The sequence below is a fragment of the Coregonus lavaretus genome (genome assembly GCF_964263955.1).
Source record: "Coregonus lavaretus genome assembly, chromosome: 29".
Lineage (NCBI taxonomy): Eukaryota > Metazoa > Chordata > Actinopteri > Salmoniformes > Salmonidae > Coregonus > Coregonus lavaretus.
In genome coordinates this window covers 11,496,139-11,514,568 of record NC_140016.1, presented here as the reverse complement: position 1 = coordinate 11,514,568, position 18,430 = coordinate 11,496,139, and the positions used below count along the sequence as shown (strand labels likewise).

Below are 18,430 nucleotides of genomic sequence, written 5' to 3'. Positions count from 1 at the left end.
ATATTGTTTGTCTTCCTTTATTCTCAGTGTTCAAATGGGTACGAAAAACTCTAATTGCACTAGTTCAAGTCACGTTTGGAAGGACCATAAACAAGTAAGCATCACTCTCTCTTTACGAACATTTCAAATCAGATTTCTGCTCTTATTCCCTGCCAGTTTGTGAAGCAAGGAGCACACACATATCTGGGAACAGGCTAAGTTGAGGTTTATATGACAGCGAGTGGTGTTGTACTTAAACACTCCAGCTATCTGTTGAGCGAGAGAGATCAGTTAGTGAGTGACATGTCTGGGAGTGATCTCATCAGAGGACAGGCAGGGCTCTGTTATTCTGTTATCGTCTTATTCTGTTCTGTTATTGTCTCATCCTGTTATTGTCTTATTATGTTATTGTTTTATTATGTTATTGTCTTATGTTGTTATCCTGTTATTGTCTTATCCTGCTATTGTCTTATTCTGTTATCCTGTCATTGTCTTATTGTTGTTTTATTATCCTGTTCTGTTATTGTCTTATTCTGTTATCCTGTTGTCTTCTGTTATCCTGTTATTGTGTTATCCTGTTGTCTTCTGTTTTTGTCTTATCCTGTTATTGTCTTATTCTGTTATGGTCTTATTCTGTTGTCTTATTCTGTTGTCATATTCTGTTATTGTCTTATCCTGTTATTCTCTTGTCTTATGCTGTTATTATCTTATTCTGTTGTCTTATTCTGTTATCCAGTTGTCTTATTCTGTTATCCTGTTATGTTATTCTGTTATTGTCTTATTCTGTTATCCTGTTAGGTTATTCTGTTTTTGTCTTATTCTGTTATTGTCTTATTCTGTTATTGTGTTATCCTGTTGTCTTATTTTGTTATTCTGTTATCGTCTTATCCTATTATTCTGTCATTGTCTTCTGTTATTCTGTTGTGTTTTTGTCTTATTCTGTTATCATCTTATTCTGTTCTGTTATCGTCTTATCCTGTTATCGTCTTCTGTTATTCTGTTGTGTTTTTGTCTTATTCTGTTATCATCTTATTCTGTTCTGTTATCGTCTTATCCTGTTATCCTGCACCCTAACCCACGTCTCTAATGGTGCGTAGACACTCCCAGGCTGTGTCCCAAATGGCACTCGATTCACTCTTTTCACCCTATTCACCCATAGGGCTCTAGTCAAAAGTTGTAATAATAATAATTAGGTGGGGGATTTTATATTTGTCATGTTATATGCATGTGTGAATTGTAAATGTTTTTTTTGCATATCCCAACTCCCCCTGAGACACCCTTGGAGAGTAAGGTCACAGCCAGGGTCTGCCATTATCAACGGTGACCCTGGAGTTAGGTTTAAGGGCCTTGCTCAAGGGCACATCAGCAGATTGTTCACCTTGTTGGCTTGGGGATTCGAACTAGAAACCTTTCAGCTACTGACCCCAACTCTCTAACCGCTAGGCTACCTGCCGCCCTATGTAGGGAATAGTGTGCCATTGGGGACGCTACCCCAGACTCTGACCCTGCCACGTTTCACACACTGATGCAAGGCGTTTGTAGACTCTTGGATCAATCTCCATCTCTCTGTGATACCCCTCTGGTTTAGATCGTTTAGCTTATTTAACAAGTCAAACTGCACAACTAGGGTTACGCTTACCACATCTATCAGACTGGGTGTTCCGGATATGCACTGCAATGGGTTGTTGTGGCCGTGCTCTGAACATGGGTGAAGTAGCTATCTTCAGTTGGGAATAGAAAGCTATTACTGTAATGCAGAGGCTATCGTCAGAACCCTCCCTCCCTCTCCTACCCCCTCAGGCAGATTCGAGACACTGTCAACTGGATCTTCAGTGAGCAGATGATTGTTTGCTACATCAACATTTTCCGCGACACCTTCTGGCCCAACGGAAAACTGGCCCCCCAAATCAAGGCTCGGTCTGACACTGAACGTCGGGAGACCAAGGAGCGGGCACAACAGAAGCTGCTAGACAATATCCCAGGTAGGTCTCCCCACAACAGAAGCTGCTAGACAATATCCCAGGTAGGTCTCCCCACAACAGAAGCTGCTAGACAATATCCCAGGTAGGTCTCCCCACAACAGAAGCTGCTAGACAATATCCCAGGTAGGTCTCCCCACAACAGAAGCTGCTAGACAATATCCCAGGTAGGTCTCCCCACAACAGAAGCTGCTAGACAATATCCCAGGTAGGTCTCCCCACAACAGAAGCTGCTAGACAATATCCCAGGTAGGTCTCCCCACAACAGAAGCTGCTAGACAATATCCCAGGTAGGTCTCCCCACAACAGAAGCTGCTAGACAATATCCCAGATAGGTCTTCCTTCCTGCCATACTGGTGTCATCTCTGCACATCTATTATCAATGTTTCAGTCAGACCTTTTTCTTCAAATAAATGTCTTAATACATTTGCAGAGGTACAAATCGTGTGGGCAGTCCTGAAGGAGGGGGGGGGAGAGAGAGTCTGGCATTGGTCTTGAAACAAAAGTTTCTGCTTCAATTGGATTATTGATAAAGATGAGCAAAACAGACTGGGTAAAATAAATAACACAAAAATACTTAGCTACCTGTAACTGCCAAAATAAAGGAAACCCCAACATAAAGTATCTTAACAAGCCATTGGGCCACCACGGGCCAGAACAGCTTCAAGGCACCTTGGCATAGATTCTACAAGTGTCTGGAACTCTATTGGAGGGATGCGACACCATCCTTCCATGAGAAATTCCGTAATTTGGTGTTTTGTTGATGGTGGTGGAAAACGCTGCTTTCAATATACTTTGTATCCCTCATTTACTCAAGTGTTTCCTTTATTTTGGCAGTTTCCTGTATATTGTACCACACACTGTGCAGGCTACAAACTGGTACATGTGTGAAACAGGACAAATTTAAGCACCCCCTATTTGATATTTTTGCAGACATGTTGCACCTAGGCGTGACTAGTATCTGTGGCTAGATCTCTGAATGTGGACATTTTTACATTTACAATTTTGGTAATTTAGCAGGCGCTCTTATCCATGGTGATTTAGTCAGGTCATTCGACTAAGATAGGTAGCACAACCACATACAGCGTGTTAACTGTCTTTTCAGATGCACTACAGAACCTGGTGGGACAGCAGAATGCCAGGTATGGGATCATCAAGATCTTCAACGCACTTCAGGAGGCCAATGCCAACAAGCATCTACTTTATGTAAGTTCACCTCACCATCTGTGAAATGGCTAAGGATGCTAAAACGTGCTGTTTGAAAGAGCCACCACCCCGATTCTGTTGGGAATTTCACAAACACATGTAACTCAGCCACCTAGTGGCTCAGTTCAGAACAGCATCTCATTACTGGCAGGTCAGACCACACAAAGAGAGGGAGAATGGGTTTGAAAGGGTATGTGTACATTCCAAAAGTATTCCCATTTGCTCTATGTCAATAAAGTTATTTGTGTGGAATACTCTGTGAAGTTGCCTCCATAGAGATACATATATATTACATGTTCTATTTCATTCTGTGGTTGCCTCATTCCATCTAATAGGGGAAGGTATCAGTGGGTCAAAGACATCATCATAAGAGGGTCTCCCTCACCGGATGAGTCAGTCATTCTCATACATGCAAGCATAGGAACGAAGTGCACAGAACACTCTTTCATTGGAGTCCAGGCTGAAGAGAGGTATTGTTTAATCGCCTCCTGACACGTTTCCTCTGCCCCTGTTTCAGGTTCTGATGGAGATGATCCTCAAAGAGCTGTGTCCAGAACTCAACGTGGAGACGGACCAAATCTGATGGGGCGAGGCCCATACGTATGCAACACAGGATAGTGTGGTTAATGTGGAGCAGAACCCTAATGGCATTCTATTCCCTCCCTCAAAGGGAATAGGGTGCCATTAGTATAGTGTACTACTTTTGACCAGCGGGCATAAAGTAGTGCACGATTGGGAATAGGGTGCCATTAATATAGTGTACTACTTTTGACCAGAGGGCATAAATTAGTGCACTGTTGGGAATAGGGTGCCATTTGGGGCCTCAGCCTAACACACACACACACTCAGTGAAGGAAATGGAGGTGCTCCTGGAGATCAACATGGCTTTAGTTGTCTTGGTTTTCAGGGGAGAGACACTCGTTGAAGGATTATGTATTATCTTTTGTTCAAACTTGATTTTTTAATTTTAACTCAACAGATAGATCATGAAGACAAATGTAACATCAACACAGAGGTACTATAATGTTCCAGCATGGTATGCTAAACGATGAGATGAAGCTGAATGGATGATGTCTTTTCTGTTATTCTGCCCTACCTTTATCTGAATGCATTTGATTATGTAGTGCTCAAACTAGGGAGACAAGCTTCTGTTCCTGTTACTACCTTACATGTTTATTTAATTTTTTTCCAGTAGCTGAAAATGACAAATCAGTCCCACTGCCAAGGTCTGTTGCCGAAAGCCAGGCTATTGATTGATTACTTTGTTTTGGATCCAAAATGTGAATAGTTGTGAAATGATGAGTGTTGTGCTCATATATAGAAGAAACAAGCTGCATACTGACCTCAAATACATTCCCCACCAATATGTTACATTATGTTCATTGTAGAACGGCTTCATTGTGCAATATGTCATGTAAAGTCATTGTGACAATTTTATTTGTGACTTATTGTTAGATTTTATTTTTACCCAAAAAATGTTTAGAGCATTTATAAGCAATAAATTGCAAAAGAAAAATGTATGACTTGTTAGCTAATATTTTTTAGGCAAATTCTTTGTCAATGTAAGCTCCTCATAATTGTATGAATGATTGGAACCATCTGAATTTGGATGCTACAAATTGTATCTGAATTCAAGGACCGCCGGTTCATGCAGAGTAGTACCGGTAACACCGTTCTAATGTGTGGAGTCTATAGGTATTTAACAGTTCTTACACTTCTTCATTTACACTGGGCACACAATCAACATACTCTTATCAATACCAAACCCGCACACTGAACACAAAGCATTCAGGTCTGATGTTATTTACTCAGGTCATCTCAAAGCAACGGAGGAGACTGCTATGTGGACTCCTTAACTAGGGTCATGATGGTGGATTGCTACATTCTGCTGAAGATGATGTCCATCTGGAGGTCCTTGCATACTTCTGTGTTTAGCAGAGCAGCCTAGTCAAAGAGAATCCAGTTTCCAGGATGAGAATGGAGAGAAAATCTTAATTGGCCTTCACTGATACTTACGTTATTTCAGGCAAAAGGGTCAAGCAGAATTTGATTTGATTTATTAGGATCCCCATTAGCCAATGGCGACAGCTAGTCTTACTGGGGTCCGACACATAACGAAAAATATTTTACAGACAAGACTTTATAAGTTACATACATTTGAATGTGTGTGTGTGCCCACCTTAGTGAAGTATTGCCAGGCCTGTTCCTTGCTCTGAGGAACCCCCTTTCCCAGTTCCAGACAGCGGGCGTAGTAGAAAAGAGCAATGGCCACGCCCTTAGTGACGTATTCAGGCAGGCAGTCAGTGACCCTGGCGATGGCAGCGATGTCATCGTAATTGGAAATTCTACATTTTCATTGTGGGAAGATGATAACGTCAACTTCTTTTGGCATACAAATAATACTTTTCTTTAAATACACTCCGTTGGTTGACATTTTACATCGGAATATATATTTTTCCATTGAGGTGTCACACCGCAGAATTAGTCTACAATTTAATAACTGCTTCAATCATTTTCCTTGTGGAAATAGAGGGTAGTAGGTTAGCTTTAGCCACAGCATCTCTTTTTTTTTTTTTTATACCTCTGACTTCTAACAAACCATACATATTTATCACATCTTTAGTATTCTGAAGATGGTTAGTGTTTTAAGTATTTAACTGCCTTTTCTCCACCTCATTTTAATTTTCAATTACAACGAAACTAAAAAGACTGCCGTGGTATTTTGCGGGCTGTGTCTCGTCTCTCATACCCACATGAACAACACAACCACTGCTTCCAAGGACTCTGTCTTACTGCTTGTTGGAACAACTCTGATGGGACTGGCACTCTACGGGGTACTTTACCAGCAACGGCATGATGGATGTGGTTCAAAGGGAAATCAAATTGCTGTTGGTTAGGATACTATAAAACGTGTCTGAAAAGAAGATTGATTGAAAAAGACACACTTATTCGTGTGATTATTGTGGTGGATTGACACCACTTCTACAAAGGTGGATAATCAACGTGTGGACAGAACAGGGAATATACTGTATCAGCTATGACAGTACCTTTTGGCAAGGCCTGCTGCTCTGGAGTAGAGCTTCCTGTGGTAGTAGTAGGCAGACAGGTAGGCCTGGGCGTACACACTCCCCCGCTCAGCCGCTTCCTTCAGGCACTCCATGGCAGCCTTGGGGTCCTGCTGGATGCCCTGACCATACAAGTACATGATCCCCAGTGCACCCTGGGACTCCAGACTGCCATTGCCACAGGCCTCTGAGTGCCAGAAGAACGCCTGGGGCATAGGGTGCACACTGGGGAAACAGAGTTATGAAAGGGAATAGTTAAAATAGAATACTGAATTATTGATCAAGGTGAAACATCTCATGGGTACAGTAAACCCATCATACCCTTTTAAGGTCATGTGTCTCAGGTCTAGAGTAGAACATACCCAGTGAACTGAGCTTTTACACAGGCTTTGGGGTTTCCCTCATCAGCAGCAAGGAGCCAGTTACTGGGTGAGGAAAACATTAAACACGGTCACTACCACAACAGTTCTCCAGGAGTTGGCAAACCTCTCAAACATTGAGTGTGTGTGTGTTTCTGCTGACCTTTCTGCCTCTGTATTGGATTGCTGGACCCCATAGCCCTCCAGGTAGGCTATGCCAATGTGATACAGAGCAGTGTATCTGATAGAGCCTGCCTCTGGGCTGTTCCACTGGACTACTCTCCTCATGTAGTCCACTGCCCTGGGCTGGAGCAGAGTACAACACACGTCAGACTCAGGCTACTCAACATGTAGTCTCAGAAACCCCAGACCAATGCAACAAACAGGTTACATTGTGGAAGGCAACCCTTCTGCCTAGGGAGACTACTCAACATGAGGTATGTTTGGTAGATATACAGTAGTTTGGATTTATAACATGATAGTAGCAGGCGTGACAGCGAGCAGTTTTTAGAAATGCTCCATGGGGTTCTTCAGTTACCCATTGTCATTTAATATGAGGCGGAAACGCAGCAAACCAAACAAGGAAGAATGCACAACACTATCAATACCCTGACTCACATGATCCTTAGCAGTGCCCAGGCCATCATAATACATGACAGCTAGCTGGAAGAGGGCTCTGGGGTCGTTGTCCTTAATGCCGTCAAAGCTTCTCTCTGCCTCCGCATAGCGCCCCTGGCCCAGCAGTAGAGTACAGTCAGAAAACCAGGGCATCATCGCTCAAGATCAGTATACCTCACTGGTATTTCTGCACTACTGAAATGGCTCTCACATGGCTCCATTATATCAGGCTAACTACATTTCTTTGTCCAGAATGTGGGCATATGATATATGAATGTGAGAGCTGTTACCTCATAATAGTACAGCTGTCCCAGCAGGAAAATGGCCTGCTTGTCTCCCCCTTCAGCTCTGCCCTCCAGCAGCCTCTCAGCCCTCTCCACCAGAGCGGCAAGGCTCTCTGAGGAGAACAAAGCATGTGGTTCAACTGGCAGGTTGTGTGTTTCTGTGCATTACTTTTAACCAGCGCCCATTTTTCCAGACTGTTGTGGATCTGAGGCAAACAAAGTGAATATTTTACAGAATAGAAGGAAACCAAAGACTGTGGGAAATTAACTTATTCTTTATATGTGTTGAGTGATTTCAATTCTACTGCAGGTCGATTAAAGTTGGATCTTGTTGATGATCACAAGTTTACTGGAGAACGGAGACCAAGTAGAGACTTTCGGACAAGGTGGATGATTGTATAATATAAGGCAGTTTATTCAGAGGTAAAGATATCTGTAAATAGCGTGCACGGACCCGTTCGTCAATCTCGTAGGGAGATATCTGAGAGCGCGCCCCTAAACATTGTGTGCTGACATTTTATACAATAAAATAAAGTAGGTTGATTCTAGTAGTTCTGATCTTCTGATTGGTCCTGATGAGTTGGTCGAGGTCACTTCCATTGCATTGGCTCTGAGTCGGGTTCTCTGTCTTCAGATGTTCAGCCTAAGAGAAGGGGTTTTTTGTGTGTGTGTGCTTAACAATGATGATGTGTGTGTGTGTGTGTGTGTGCGTGTGTGTATGTGTGTGTGTGTGTGAGTGTGTGTGTATGTGTGTGTGTGTGTATGTGTGTGTATGTGTGTGTGTGTGTATGTGTGTATGTTTAACAATGATGATGTGTGTGTGTGTGTGTGTGTGTATGTGTGTGTGTGTGTGGGGGTGTGTGTGTGTATGTCCTCAGAGCAATAACTCGTGAGTTTGGGAGAACTGAGAGACCTATGGAGTGGGTGTTGTCCATAGCCACCTGCTGATAAGGCCGACAAGATAGAAGTCTTTGTGCATTGTATTAAATCCAAAGGCCCAACACAAGATGGGTTATGCACAAGATTTTAGTCAGACCAAGCTATAACATTATATATTTACTACGACAAACCCTTCTCTTCACGTCTCCCCAGAGACGTGACCAAGTAACAGTAAAGAAGGAAAACTTAAGACGTGACACAAGCTAACAGTGTAATTGGCAAAATAGGGAAAACTTTATCAGAAGATAAAGTTTTACATTCCCCCTCTTCACGTCTCACAAGAGACGTGACAAAAAGCTTAAACGCTGCAATTGGCAAAATAGGGAAAACTTTATCAGAGGATAAAGTTTTACATTCCCCCTCTTCACGTCTCACAAGAGACGTGACAGAAAGCTTAAATGCTGCAATTGGCAAAATAGGGAAAACTTTATCAGAAGATAAAGTTTTACATTCCCCCTCTTCACGTCTCACAAGAGACGTGACAAAAAGCTTAAATGCTATTCATCATCCAGATATCCTTGGTCAGCATCGTCAATAGCAAGCAAAGGAAACATCTGACCGTTATCTGCAGGATGTGGATCAATAGCGGTGGTTATAATCCTGGTTGTCAGCGTCCGTATGCATGGAATGCAACAGCATCCACAAAGCACTAGAATTGCAGCAAAAACAGAGATGGATACAAGTATAGAAGAAACAAGCGTTTTATATTTACCAAACGCATCCATCCAAGAGTCCCACATTGAAGTGTCCACCCCTGAGTGGCTCTTCATTTTGCCATTAAGAGTTCGTAACCCTTCCAGGGCGACAGTCAAGCTGCCATCTGTGGCTGTATTGTTGGGAATAAAGGTACAACATTGTTCACCAAACATAGCACATACTCCTCCTTTTTCAGCCAGGAGCATGTCGACAGCAATACGATTTTGGAAAGCCATGAGAGAGGTCGCAGCCAACTGGCCATTCACCGCCTCAAAACCTTGTTGTGTCCAATTGCCTCTACAAACGTTAATATTTTCCATGGTTTTCCTTCCATTCCCTTACTCATCTCAACAACAACAGCAGTGGTGCGTCATTATAATAGCTGATCTGAGGTCATGAACCTTTCCAAATCTAAATTGACTGTTTGTTTTAGCCCGTGCTGAATACCTTGGTGTGAAGTCGGGTTCACCCCTTCATCTCGGTAGACATCCGTGATGGCGCTAAACACCTTTGCTGAGCTGTGTTTCTTTGGAGCTTCGGTTTTATAATCCGACTTCATACCCTTGCCTCAGAGCCTGCAATACATCGCTAGATTTTTACAATCTGTTTGGCAGGATACACCTACGCTTTAAAACATAAAATAAGAACCCAAATTGATCGTTTTTTCTGACTTACCTTTCACGCAGTTTGTTCATTTTGTGTGCATAAAGTCTACAGTGTGCTTTTTGCAACCACACAATATAATCTGTTACTAAGCAACTACTAAACAAATACTGTGATGCAAATACTGTGCGTTCAGTAAATCACATTACTCTATTGTTGTGTGTAGATGTGTGCGACTAGTATGTGCTAACAGTAACAATGACAATTATTATTATCACAACACAACGTTTGATTAGGCCTGTTATAATATTCGCCTATTGGATTATTAGAATGGATTGATACTTTGCCATTTCGGCCTATCAATAAACATTGATAATAAAATAACCGATTGCCCATATTTTTTGTTGTTGCTGAAACTGTGTGACCCCTGGTACATTTCCAAATTAAGCCTAGGCTATGTTGTAATTCCGTTCATGTTTAGTTGGAAACTCAATTTTTTTTTGCAAGTGAGACAAACAAATTGAGAAATAACTGATTTACTCTTGTTTCAGATTAAATTCTATTACCATGGTAAAACAGGTGATTGTGCAGTGTGTGAGTTACCGTTGCAGGGAGAAGTATTCAGAGTTAGAGTTTAGAGAGATACCCCTCAACCTCAAACGGGATGTTTTAATATTGCCATATGCAAAGTGAAAATGTAAATTATATTTTTATTTTACTGTCAAGTAAAAAGGCTACATGGCTAGATATAATCCGTATATTCTGCGCAAAGACGATAGCTACAACCCCTCCTCTCTCCCGTTTGTGCACAACGGACGCCAAGGTAACACATTGTACACAGATACAGGAACGAGAACAATTCATAATTTCATAAACCAATCTGCAGATCGAAGACCAGCGAATTAAAGGTAGATTTATATTTTAAAATACTACGGTATTTTAAAGTTTAGTTATTTACTAAAGAGTATCTATTGTTGGATTATTATTATGGAATTTTCAACGGTGTCATCCCATGATAGATAAACCGCGGAGAGTTCATCAAGGGTTGAGAAAATAATCCCAGTATAACAATTGAAGATAATACAAATGGTCAACATTTGCTTTACAACGGTAGCAATTACATTGAATAGTCTTTGGTGGTTGTGCTCACTGTTATTCCCTAAAGATGCCCCCAGAAGGAGGGAAGTCAGATATGGAGAAGATTGGAGTCTTCAAGGAAATGGGATACATCTCCATTGGGGACAAATACACCCCTTTTATTCCCCGTAAGTACACCATGTCTAGGTAATGACAGTGGACAAGGGATTTCAATTAGATTATAGATATTTCACACTATTGAAGTCTATACAGACAAGTAAGGCAGGATGAGATAGTTGACTGTAATATTTATGGTAAAAAAATGTAACTTTAATCCCATTTCACTTACCCTTTAAGGTCCTTGCAATGAGTCTGCTCAGAAGGGTAAACAGCTACTAACTGGTGGGGCCACCAAGAAGAGGTCAGGGTTACAAGTGGGCTACTTTGACACTCACTTTAAGCGGGTCTTTGAGAGAGAAGCCCTCACAGACCCTGTGAGGCTCGCCCGGCAATACAGGAGTCAGCAGTCCAAGAAGAACGTAGGTAGCGCCTTCCTCCCCAGCAATGGAGAGAAGAAACCGTAAGCCATGAGTTCAAAAATAATAATTCACAGATCATATGGTTAATGGAAGAGCACACATCTACTTGAGGTTTAGGCTTAACAAGACTTTAAAAGGCTGCTTTAGAACAGATGGTGCATAATGCCAGCCCATAGACATGAGCCCCTTGTTTTGGTGATGATCTTGATTACGTTAAGAGACTTTAAGATGAAAGCAAATAAAGAATGGATCTCCCTGACCAAAACAGACTATGTAATTTATGTGAAATAGTTGAGGTTGACATGGTTACAGGCTTAATTTGAATCAGCAGATGAGAAGGACCTCCAGAGCTCCGTTTCCATTCCGTCATGCAGTTTGTTCCCCAGCTGCGTAAGGCGTTCTGTATTCCTCTACCATTCAGAGAAACATATTGTTTCTGTTTGGCCCTAATCAACTCAGAGACCAGGACTGTGGCCCAAATGACACCCTATTCCCTACATAGTGCTATACTTTTGACCAGAGCCCAATGGGTAGTAGAGCCCTGTGGTCCCTGGTCAAAAGTAGTGTTCTATATAGGTAATAGTGTGCCATTTGGGACACAGGCCGGGAACCAGGGACCAGCCACACAGCCAGAGAGCTGACACCATGGAAATGACTGGGGCCCAATTAAATTAGACCTGAACAAACTATACTGCATTTCTCAGACAGTCTGCTTGCACAGTGGCATGCAGCGATTGATGCCAGAACTTGGCTTGCTCCCATTATTCAAGGTCAGGGGTTGGCAGCTACTACGGAACTCTGAGTGGTCCCATCCAGTCCATGAGTCCTATGAAGGTCCCCAGGAAGCCGTGCAAACCACCAGGCAAGAACATCCTTACCAACCCGCCCAAGAGGGGAAGTGGATACAGGTTCAGTATGTCTGTAGATGATGGGATGTGTCCCAAATGGCACCCTATTTCCTATATAGTGCACTATGTAGGGATTAAGGGACCATTTGGGATGCAACCATTGTGTTGTTTCACTGTACTTAACAGGACAGTATTATGTTTTCATGCATGGATAGTGATGAATCCTTTTGTCCCATAGCTATCCGAATGTCACCCTGTCCAAAGTTGACCCTTACTCCTCGGACCCCTATGACAGAGCGAATGAGATGTTGAAGGTGTGCGGCCTGGAGAATAGTGGTGTTGAAAACACAGAGATCCTATTCAATGTTCTATATGTAATTCTATGGTTGAAACAGTGTCCAAGATAATAATTTATATCCAGAGGTACATGCGTTCTCTAACTATACAGGGGAATGTATGTTTTTCCAGAAAGACGCAGTAAGCCATAAAGCTATGCTGAAAGGTGGTGCTTTCCACTTGAACCTCCACCCAAAGGAATGTTTCGACAACAACCCGTACAAACTGGACAAGCCTCTGCCGCCTCTGAAGAGATTGGAGGAGAGGAAGAGATTTGTGGTTCCCTTCAAACCCAGCTCACCAAACAAAAGGGTGAAAGTGCAGAGAGGAGACAGACAACAGACCTTATGATTTATTATTACAAGTGTGTGTGTATTATGAGGAGATTTTATGAGGAGATTTTCTCTGTTTTAGATCGGCGGCATGAAAGCAGGTACGTTTGACATTTACCCGTCTCACTCTGCTGACCCCTACATCACCCGGAGATCCAAGTCTGTGACCGTGAATAAGGAAGGAAAGGTATTCCACCCATCTCCCGGGCCAAAGAGCACCCCTGTGAAGAGCATCATCAATGTTAATGTGAACAGGTGAGACTCCATTTCGGCCATCCATATCCTCTCAGACAGAATAATAGTTTTAGGCCACTGTGTTTGACTGTTTGGGTCTTTGGTTTTTCAGGGCAGTGCACTCTGCAAACTACACCATGAATATACCATCTGTGATGGCATACTGATGTGAAAACTTGCTATCTGAGGTTGTACTGAATTATGTTGTTCAAATATCAATATATTTTAATTATCTTTCACATTGACATTTTAAGTTTTTGAAAAATCCAGTATAACACTAAGAAATGGTGCTGTCCTGTTGAGTGTGTAAGCTGGAAGCCCCACCATGATGCCTGACCTGCACTGAATGATTTATGAGTCTCCATGGAAACTCCTAACAAATAGACAACCGGCTCCTGTTGGACTTTATTGACGTATTAAAGGCATGCTTTGAAATTCTGATTCGCTTTTTGTTGACTGATTGAACTTTTACAGTGTAGTTTAATGCTGACTAGTTTAACGAAGACTATCTTGAGCATCAATATCATGTGGTGGTAATAATAGATGACATGACACAAATAAGATAATACATTTGTATTATTTTTGTATTACCAATGGTAACATATTCAGAAAACCTTTAAATCACAAGGCACAGTTGGTATTCACAAGGCATAACAAACCTATTCCTTTTAAAAAAGATAAATGGTTGCATTTTTGGAAGTGATAAGCAAATTCCCAATTGCATCATAATGTCCACAGGTATTGATATGATCTGTTCATCTGTTAAGTTTATAAACGCCACTGTAGTATGACTTATCCACTGTGCAGCTTGTGGAACCATATATAATGTATTTTGTCCTGAAATATTCTGTATGAGATGGGGACAGTTCAGTTCTTGCTCCAGTTGGACAGGTCTGTGCATGTCCCGGTCCACGGGTCTCAAGCCGTGGGGTAAACGGTGATGACATCATGTCCCTCTGGAGGTATCGTCCGGGCGCGGGCATGGGTCTCGCAGTACAGCTGCCCCTCCACAAAGAAGTAGCCCCTCTGCTTCAGGTTGACTTTGCAGTCGGAGCACACAAAACATCCAGGGTGGCGGAACTTATCTCTGGCCTTCACCACTGTGCCTCTGCAGGGGACAAGAGAGAGTTGACTGTCTTACTTTGGGAGCAGGGGACAAGAGAGAGTTAACTGTCTTACTTTGGGAGCAGGGGACAAGAGAGAGTTAACTGTCTTACTTTGGGAGCAGGGGACAAGAGAGAGTTAACTGTCTTACTTTGGGAGCAGGGGACAAGAGAGAGTTAACTGTCTTACTTTGGGAGCAGGGGACAAGAGAGAGTTAACTGTCTTACTTTGGGAGCAGGGGACAAGAGAGAGTTGACTGTCTTACTTTGGGAGCAGGGGACAAGAGAGAGTTAAATGTCTTACTTTGGGAGCAGGGGACAAGAGAGATTTGACTGTCTTACTTTGGGAGCAGGGGAGCAGGGGACAAGAGAGATTACTGTCTTACTTTGCCTAATCTTGTCTACCAGACACTTCCTCCCAATGCTCAAAATTATTGTTATTATGCACTTTGCGCAATTAGCCTAGGCAGGATGTTATACTTTGCCATCCAGATAGATTTATGGATCCAAAACCATCATAGCGCTAATCATACCCCACTTAGACCTTGGTCTTATCCAACAGCAGATGTGCCCCACCACATCAAAAGTATCTGAGGCAGGTATATTCTCTTACTCAATCATTTCATGTACTTCTTACTTTCATCCCCCAAAACCAAAAGATGAGAGAGGACAGATTTGGCAAGGTTGACACTGTCATCTTGTGTTTCCTTGCCGCAAAAACATTCCTGCCATGGTTTCTCATTACCTTCCTGTTCACATGTGTATAATTTAGTGGAGGTCCTTAGTGGTTTATTAATACATTCTTTTTGCCTTAGTCATTATCCGGAACATGAAGAGGGTAGGATCAGACAGGTCATTGAGAGAGGGTAGGATCAGACGGGTCATTGGGCGGGGGCAGGATCAGACGGGTCATTGGGAGAGGGCAGCACCATGACACTCCAGTACCTTATTTCCTATCAGTCAGTCTGGGTAGTGGGTACTCACACTATGCCGTTTCCACACTTGTCACAGAGGGGTAGTTTCTGTAGCGATCCCGCCGGTGGAGGAGGCCTTGTCACTGGAGCTCTGACACTCCTAGTAATCAATGGCTTTACTCCTATTAACGCACAAAACATTTGTTTACTGCTGTGTGAAAGTGTCAATCCCCGTTACATGTAATCTGTTTCTACCCAACCTGTGTGCTTGGATTTATCTCACCATCAGTCTCCACGTGTTCCTGCAGAGCCTTAAAGGAGCCTGACTGACGTGGTTCATGTGGCCTCTCCTGGTCATCCTGGAGCATCCGGTACACATGAGACTCCTTGATGGAGGACAGTGTCTTACCACTAGGATGCAAGAGGGAGAGGAGATAGAATTTTACCATATGGTACCTTTTTCTGGAAATCCTCTGGCTTTCACCATAATATAATTTTCTGGAAATGTAAGCAGAGGTGGTTCCATTTGTAACTAAGGAATAGCAAACACACACACACACACACACCACACACACACACACACACACACACACACACACACACACACACACACACACACACACACACACACACACACACACACACACACACACACACACACACACACACACACACACACACACACACACACACACACATACCTATGATTACCTTAAATGGACCTGTTCCTCTAGTGAGGTGATCTGAGCCAGCTGCTGAGCGGCCGAGACGTTGGCCTCAGAGTGCAGGTTAATAGGGGAGTTATACTGAGCACTGGGGGCCAGGGGTTGGTCTGTGCCGGGGTTAGCAGACAGAGGAGGGTCAGGGGGGAAGAGGGTGACCACTGTCTGATGGCCATTTCCCATCAGGCCTTGCGGAGGAGGGCACTCGCTGAGGGCGGAGGTCAGTGATAGCAAAGCCAGAGGTGGGGCAAGGAAGAAGAGACAGAACAACACAGCAAAGAATAGAAAAGATGAAGATGAGTTATAGCAGCTATATAGAAATATTCCAATCAGTAAGTATGAGATCATTTAATCTGTGACTGAATAAAACGGACTACGGTATTACTGCATCAGTAGGGAGATGTTGAAACTAGTGACCTGCTTTGGCCTGCAGGTAAGAAGAGCTTTGGCCTGACATTAAACTTGTGTTCGAAGTAGCCCAGGTCCTGTAAAAGACAGAAGAGGGTGAGGCAGAAGAGGAGTTAGAGAGGCGCTCTGAGGTTATAGAGTGAGAGAGGAGAGAGGAGCAGCCAGGGAGGAGAGGAGAAGCAGGAGAGGCAGGGTGAGTTACACCAGGTGGAGGAGGGAGAGGTGGGGTCCACAGGCATCAGGAAGGGGGTCCGGACCAGGCGGGCTCTTACTCACCCCTCATGCTTATTGTGAACAAGGCCTGGGAGCTGTCCGTGCAGGGCATCCTGGATGTTGCCTGAGGAGTAGAGGCCTATGGGGGTGTTGTAGGAGGAACTCACCACCTGGCGTCCGTTGTCTATGGTGGCCGCAGCCATGAAGGGCTGGGCGCGTCGGTTGTGACTGTACCGATAGGTTTCAACTCCTACATGTGGAGCCAGACAGAGACACACACTGCATGCAGCCATACAAGCTATACTGTACACACAGATATACAAGATATACTGTCCACACACTGCATGCAGTGGTCCAAGCTATACAAGCTATAATGTATGTGTCTGAAGAACGCTATAACCCCGAAAGGGACAATTGAATTAAATTGAATTGAATACAAGCTATGCTGTACTGGACACAACCACACAAACACCAGTAGAGGGACTTATCTGAATCGGAATGCAGTCCTTAACCTAAACCATTTATGTCTTAGACTACTTACTTGCTGTTCTGCCTCTAATTGAGCTTGAATGGGTTTGCTTTCCCATCCTCTGTGACTTGGGGTGACCACAGTTTGGTCTCAGGCCTGCAACATAGAGAGAGAGAGTCCACTATCAGTCAAGCCCAGATGTACAGCAGCCTTCCTTCCTTCCTTCCTTCCTTCCTTCCTTCCTTCCTTCCTTCCTTCCTTCCTTCCTTCCTTCCTTCCTTCCTTCCTTCCTTCCTTCCTTCCTTCCTTCCTTCCTCCTTCCTTCCTTCCTTCCTTCCTTCCTTCCTTCCTTCCTTCCTTCCTTCTTCCTTCCTTCCTCCATCCATTAAATAATAAATTAAGATCAACCTTAGCCAGACAGGCAGGCTGCTTAGCATTTTGGCCCAACCATGACCTTGCTGCACTCGTATTTACATCAGCGGCTCGAGCATCTCTGACCCACTCGAGACTCTCATACAGTTTCATGAGGTTATGAATCAAAGAGATGGAATGCAGCCCCTGGCATTTTGACTGAGCGCTGTGCGCACGGCAACCACTCATAAAGGCCTAACAAGGTCACCATAGCTCAGCCACTCTGCATCGTTGGGAAGGGCTTGTAAGCAATCATTTCACGGTAAAGTCTACACCCGTATGTGACAAATCAAATGTGATTTGATTTGCTTTTTATTTCTGTTAGCTTGTTGTGTGTATGTACTGACATGTGTGTAACTGATAGACGCACACACACACACTGCATGTTCATCTTTTTCTTTTTAAATGTATGTAAATTATAAAGTCTTCTGTCTGTAATGTATTTTTCGTTATATGTGGGATCCCAATAAGACTAGCTGTCTCCATTGGCGTCTGCTAATGGGGATCCTAATAAAAAAGCTTGAAAGGAAGAAAATGTCATAACTGCTAGTGTTCAACATCGTGTGGTGTGTATCTATCTTTCATGTGTACACTACTGTAAATAAAAGTTAAGCATAGATGCCTGTGTCCTTGTACTTGTGTTACCATCTTATTACCAGGGTTTAATCCCAAATGGCACCCCATTCCTATATAGTGCTCTACTTTTGACCAGGGCCCTATTTTGACCTGGGCCCAACGTAGTGCACTACAAAGGAAATAGGGTGCCATTTGGGACACCAGTCATTCTGCTTGCTCACCTACCTCTCAATCTTGAGGCCGAGCTGGGAGGCAGGGTCTTTGATCTTGTTCTGGGCCTCGCCTGTGAGTCATGCACTCTGTACTCACACCCTCTATGGCCAGGATGATGTCACCGGGGCACAGGTAGCCAGTGAGGCTTTGCTGCCAGGCGTCACCTAGAGACCAAGCACCACTTTAGTTTGAACAGTTCTAACAGAAATGTGTGGGAGAAGTTTCCTGGAAGCACAGTGGTTGGTAGACATTACAGTACACTGGCTGTTTCAACATAATAGCTACATCCAGAGTGGGAATAGCAGTC

At 43.4% G+C, this 18,430-nt stretch overlaps 3 protein-coding genes and 1 pseudogene across 4 annotated transcripts in view; 2 read left to right on the top strand and 2 right to left on the bottom strand.

Annotated features, from left to right (window-relative positions):
• The window catches only part of snx25 (sorting nexin 25), a 53,940-nt gene extending 49,258 nt beyond the window's left edge, over positions 1 to 4,682 (top strand). The window contains exons 16-19 of the mRNA XM_084146604.1: positions 28 to 94; positions 1,780 to 1,961; positions 3,064 to 3,164; positions 3,682 to 4,682. Of these exons, the coding sequence (XP_084002730.1) occupies positions 28 to 94; positions 1,780 to 1,961; positions 3,064 to 3,164; positions 3,682 to 3,747 (416 nt within the window). The 3' untranslated portion in view covers positions 3,748 to 4,682. The remainder of the gene's footprint in view (positions 1 to 27; positions 95 to 1,779; positions 1,962 to 3,063; positions 3,165 to 3,681) is intronic.
• A 360-nt stretch (positions 4,683 to 5,042) lies between these two features.
• On the bottom strand, positions 5,043 to 9,684 carry lrp2bp (LRP2 binding protein; the record flags this gene model as incomplete). The annotated part of the gene is given in 9 exon segments (XM_084147001.1): positions 5,043 to 5,108; positions 5,344 to 5,509; positions 6,212 to 6,435; positions 6,551 to 6,599; positions 6,601 to 6,654; positions 6,752 to 6,894; positions 7,207 to 7,320; positions 7,497 to 7,603; positions 9,573 to 9,684. Coding segments are annotated over 9 exon segments (1,035 nt in total).
• Positions 9,685 to 10,893: 1,209 nt separating this feature from the next.
• Positions 10,894 to 13,261, top strand: cfap96 (cilia and flagella associated protein 96; the record flags this gene model as incomplete). Its single annotated transcript, XM_084146842.1, has 7 exons — positions 10,894 to 10,993; positions 11,163 to 11,385; positions 12,115 to 12,252; positions 12,431 to 12,506; positions 12,661 to 12,840; positions 12,943 to 13,115; positions 13,207 to 13,261. 7 exons carry the CDS (start codon positions 10,894 to 10,896, stop codon positions 13,259 to 13,261), a joined length of 945 nt encoding a protein of 314 aa, XP_084002968.1.
• A 392-nt stretch (positions 13,262 to 13,653) lies between these two features.
• LOC311104814 (PDZ and LIM domain protein 3-like) overlaps positions 13,654 to 18,430 on the bottom strand; it is a 10,247-nt pseudogene continuing 5,470 nt past the window's right edge. The window contains exons 2-8 of the transcript in view: positions 18,136 to 18,287; positions 16,996 to 17,079; positions 16,251 to 16,318; positions 15,823 to 16,041; positions 15,395 to 15,522; positions 15,182 to 15,293; positions 13,654 to 14,202 (exon numbers count right to left, since the gene is read on the bottom strand). The product of the transcript in view is annotated as a PDZ and LIM domain protein 3-like (transcript). The remainder of the gene's footprint in view (positions 14,203 to 15,181; positions 15,294 to 15,394; positions 15,523 to 15,822; positions 16,042 to 16,250; positions 16,319 to 16,995; positions 17,080 to 18,135; positions 18,288 to 18,430) is intronic.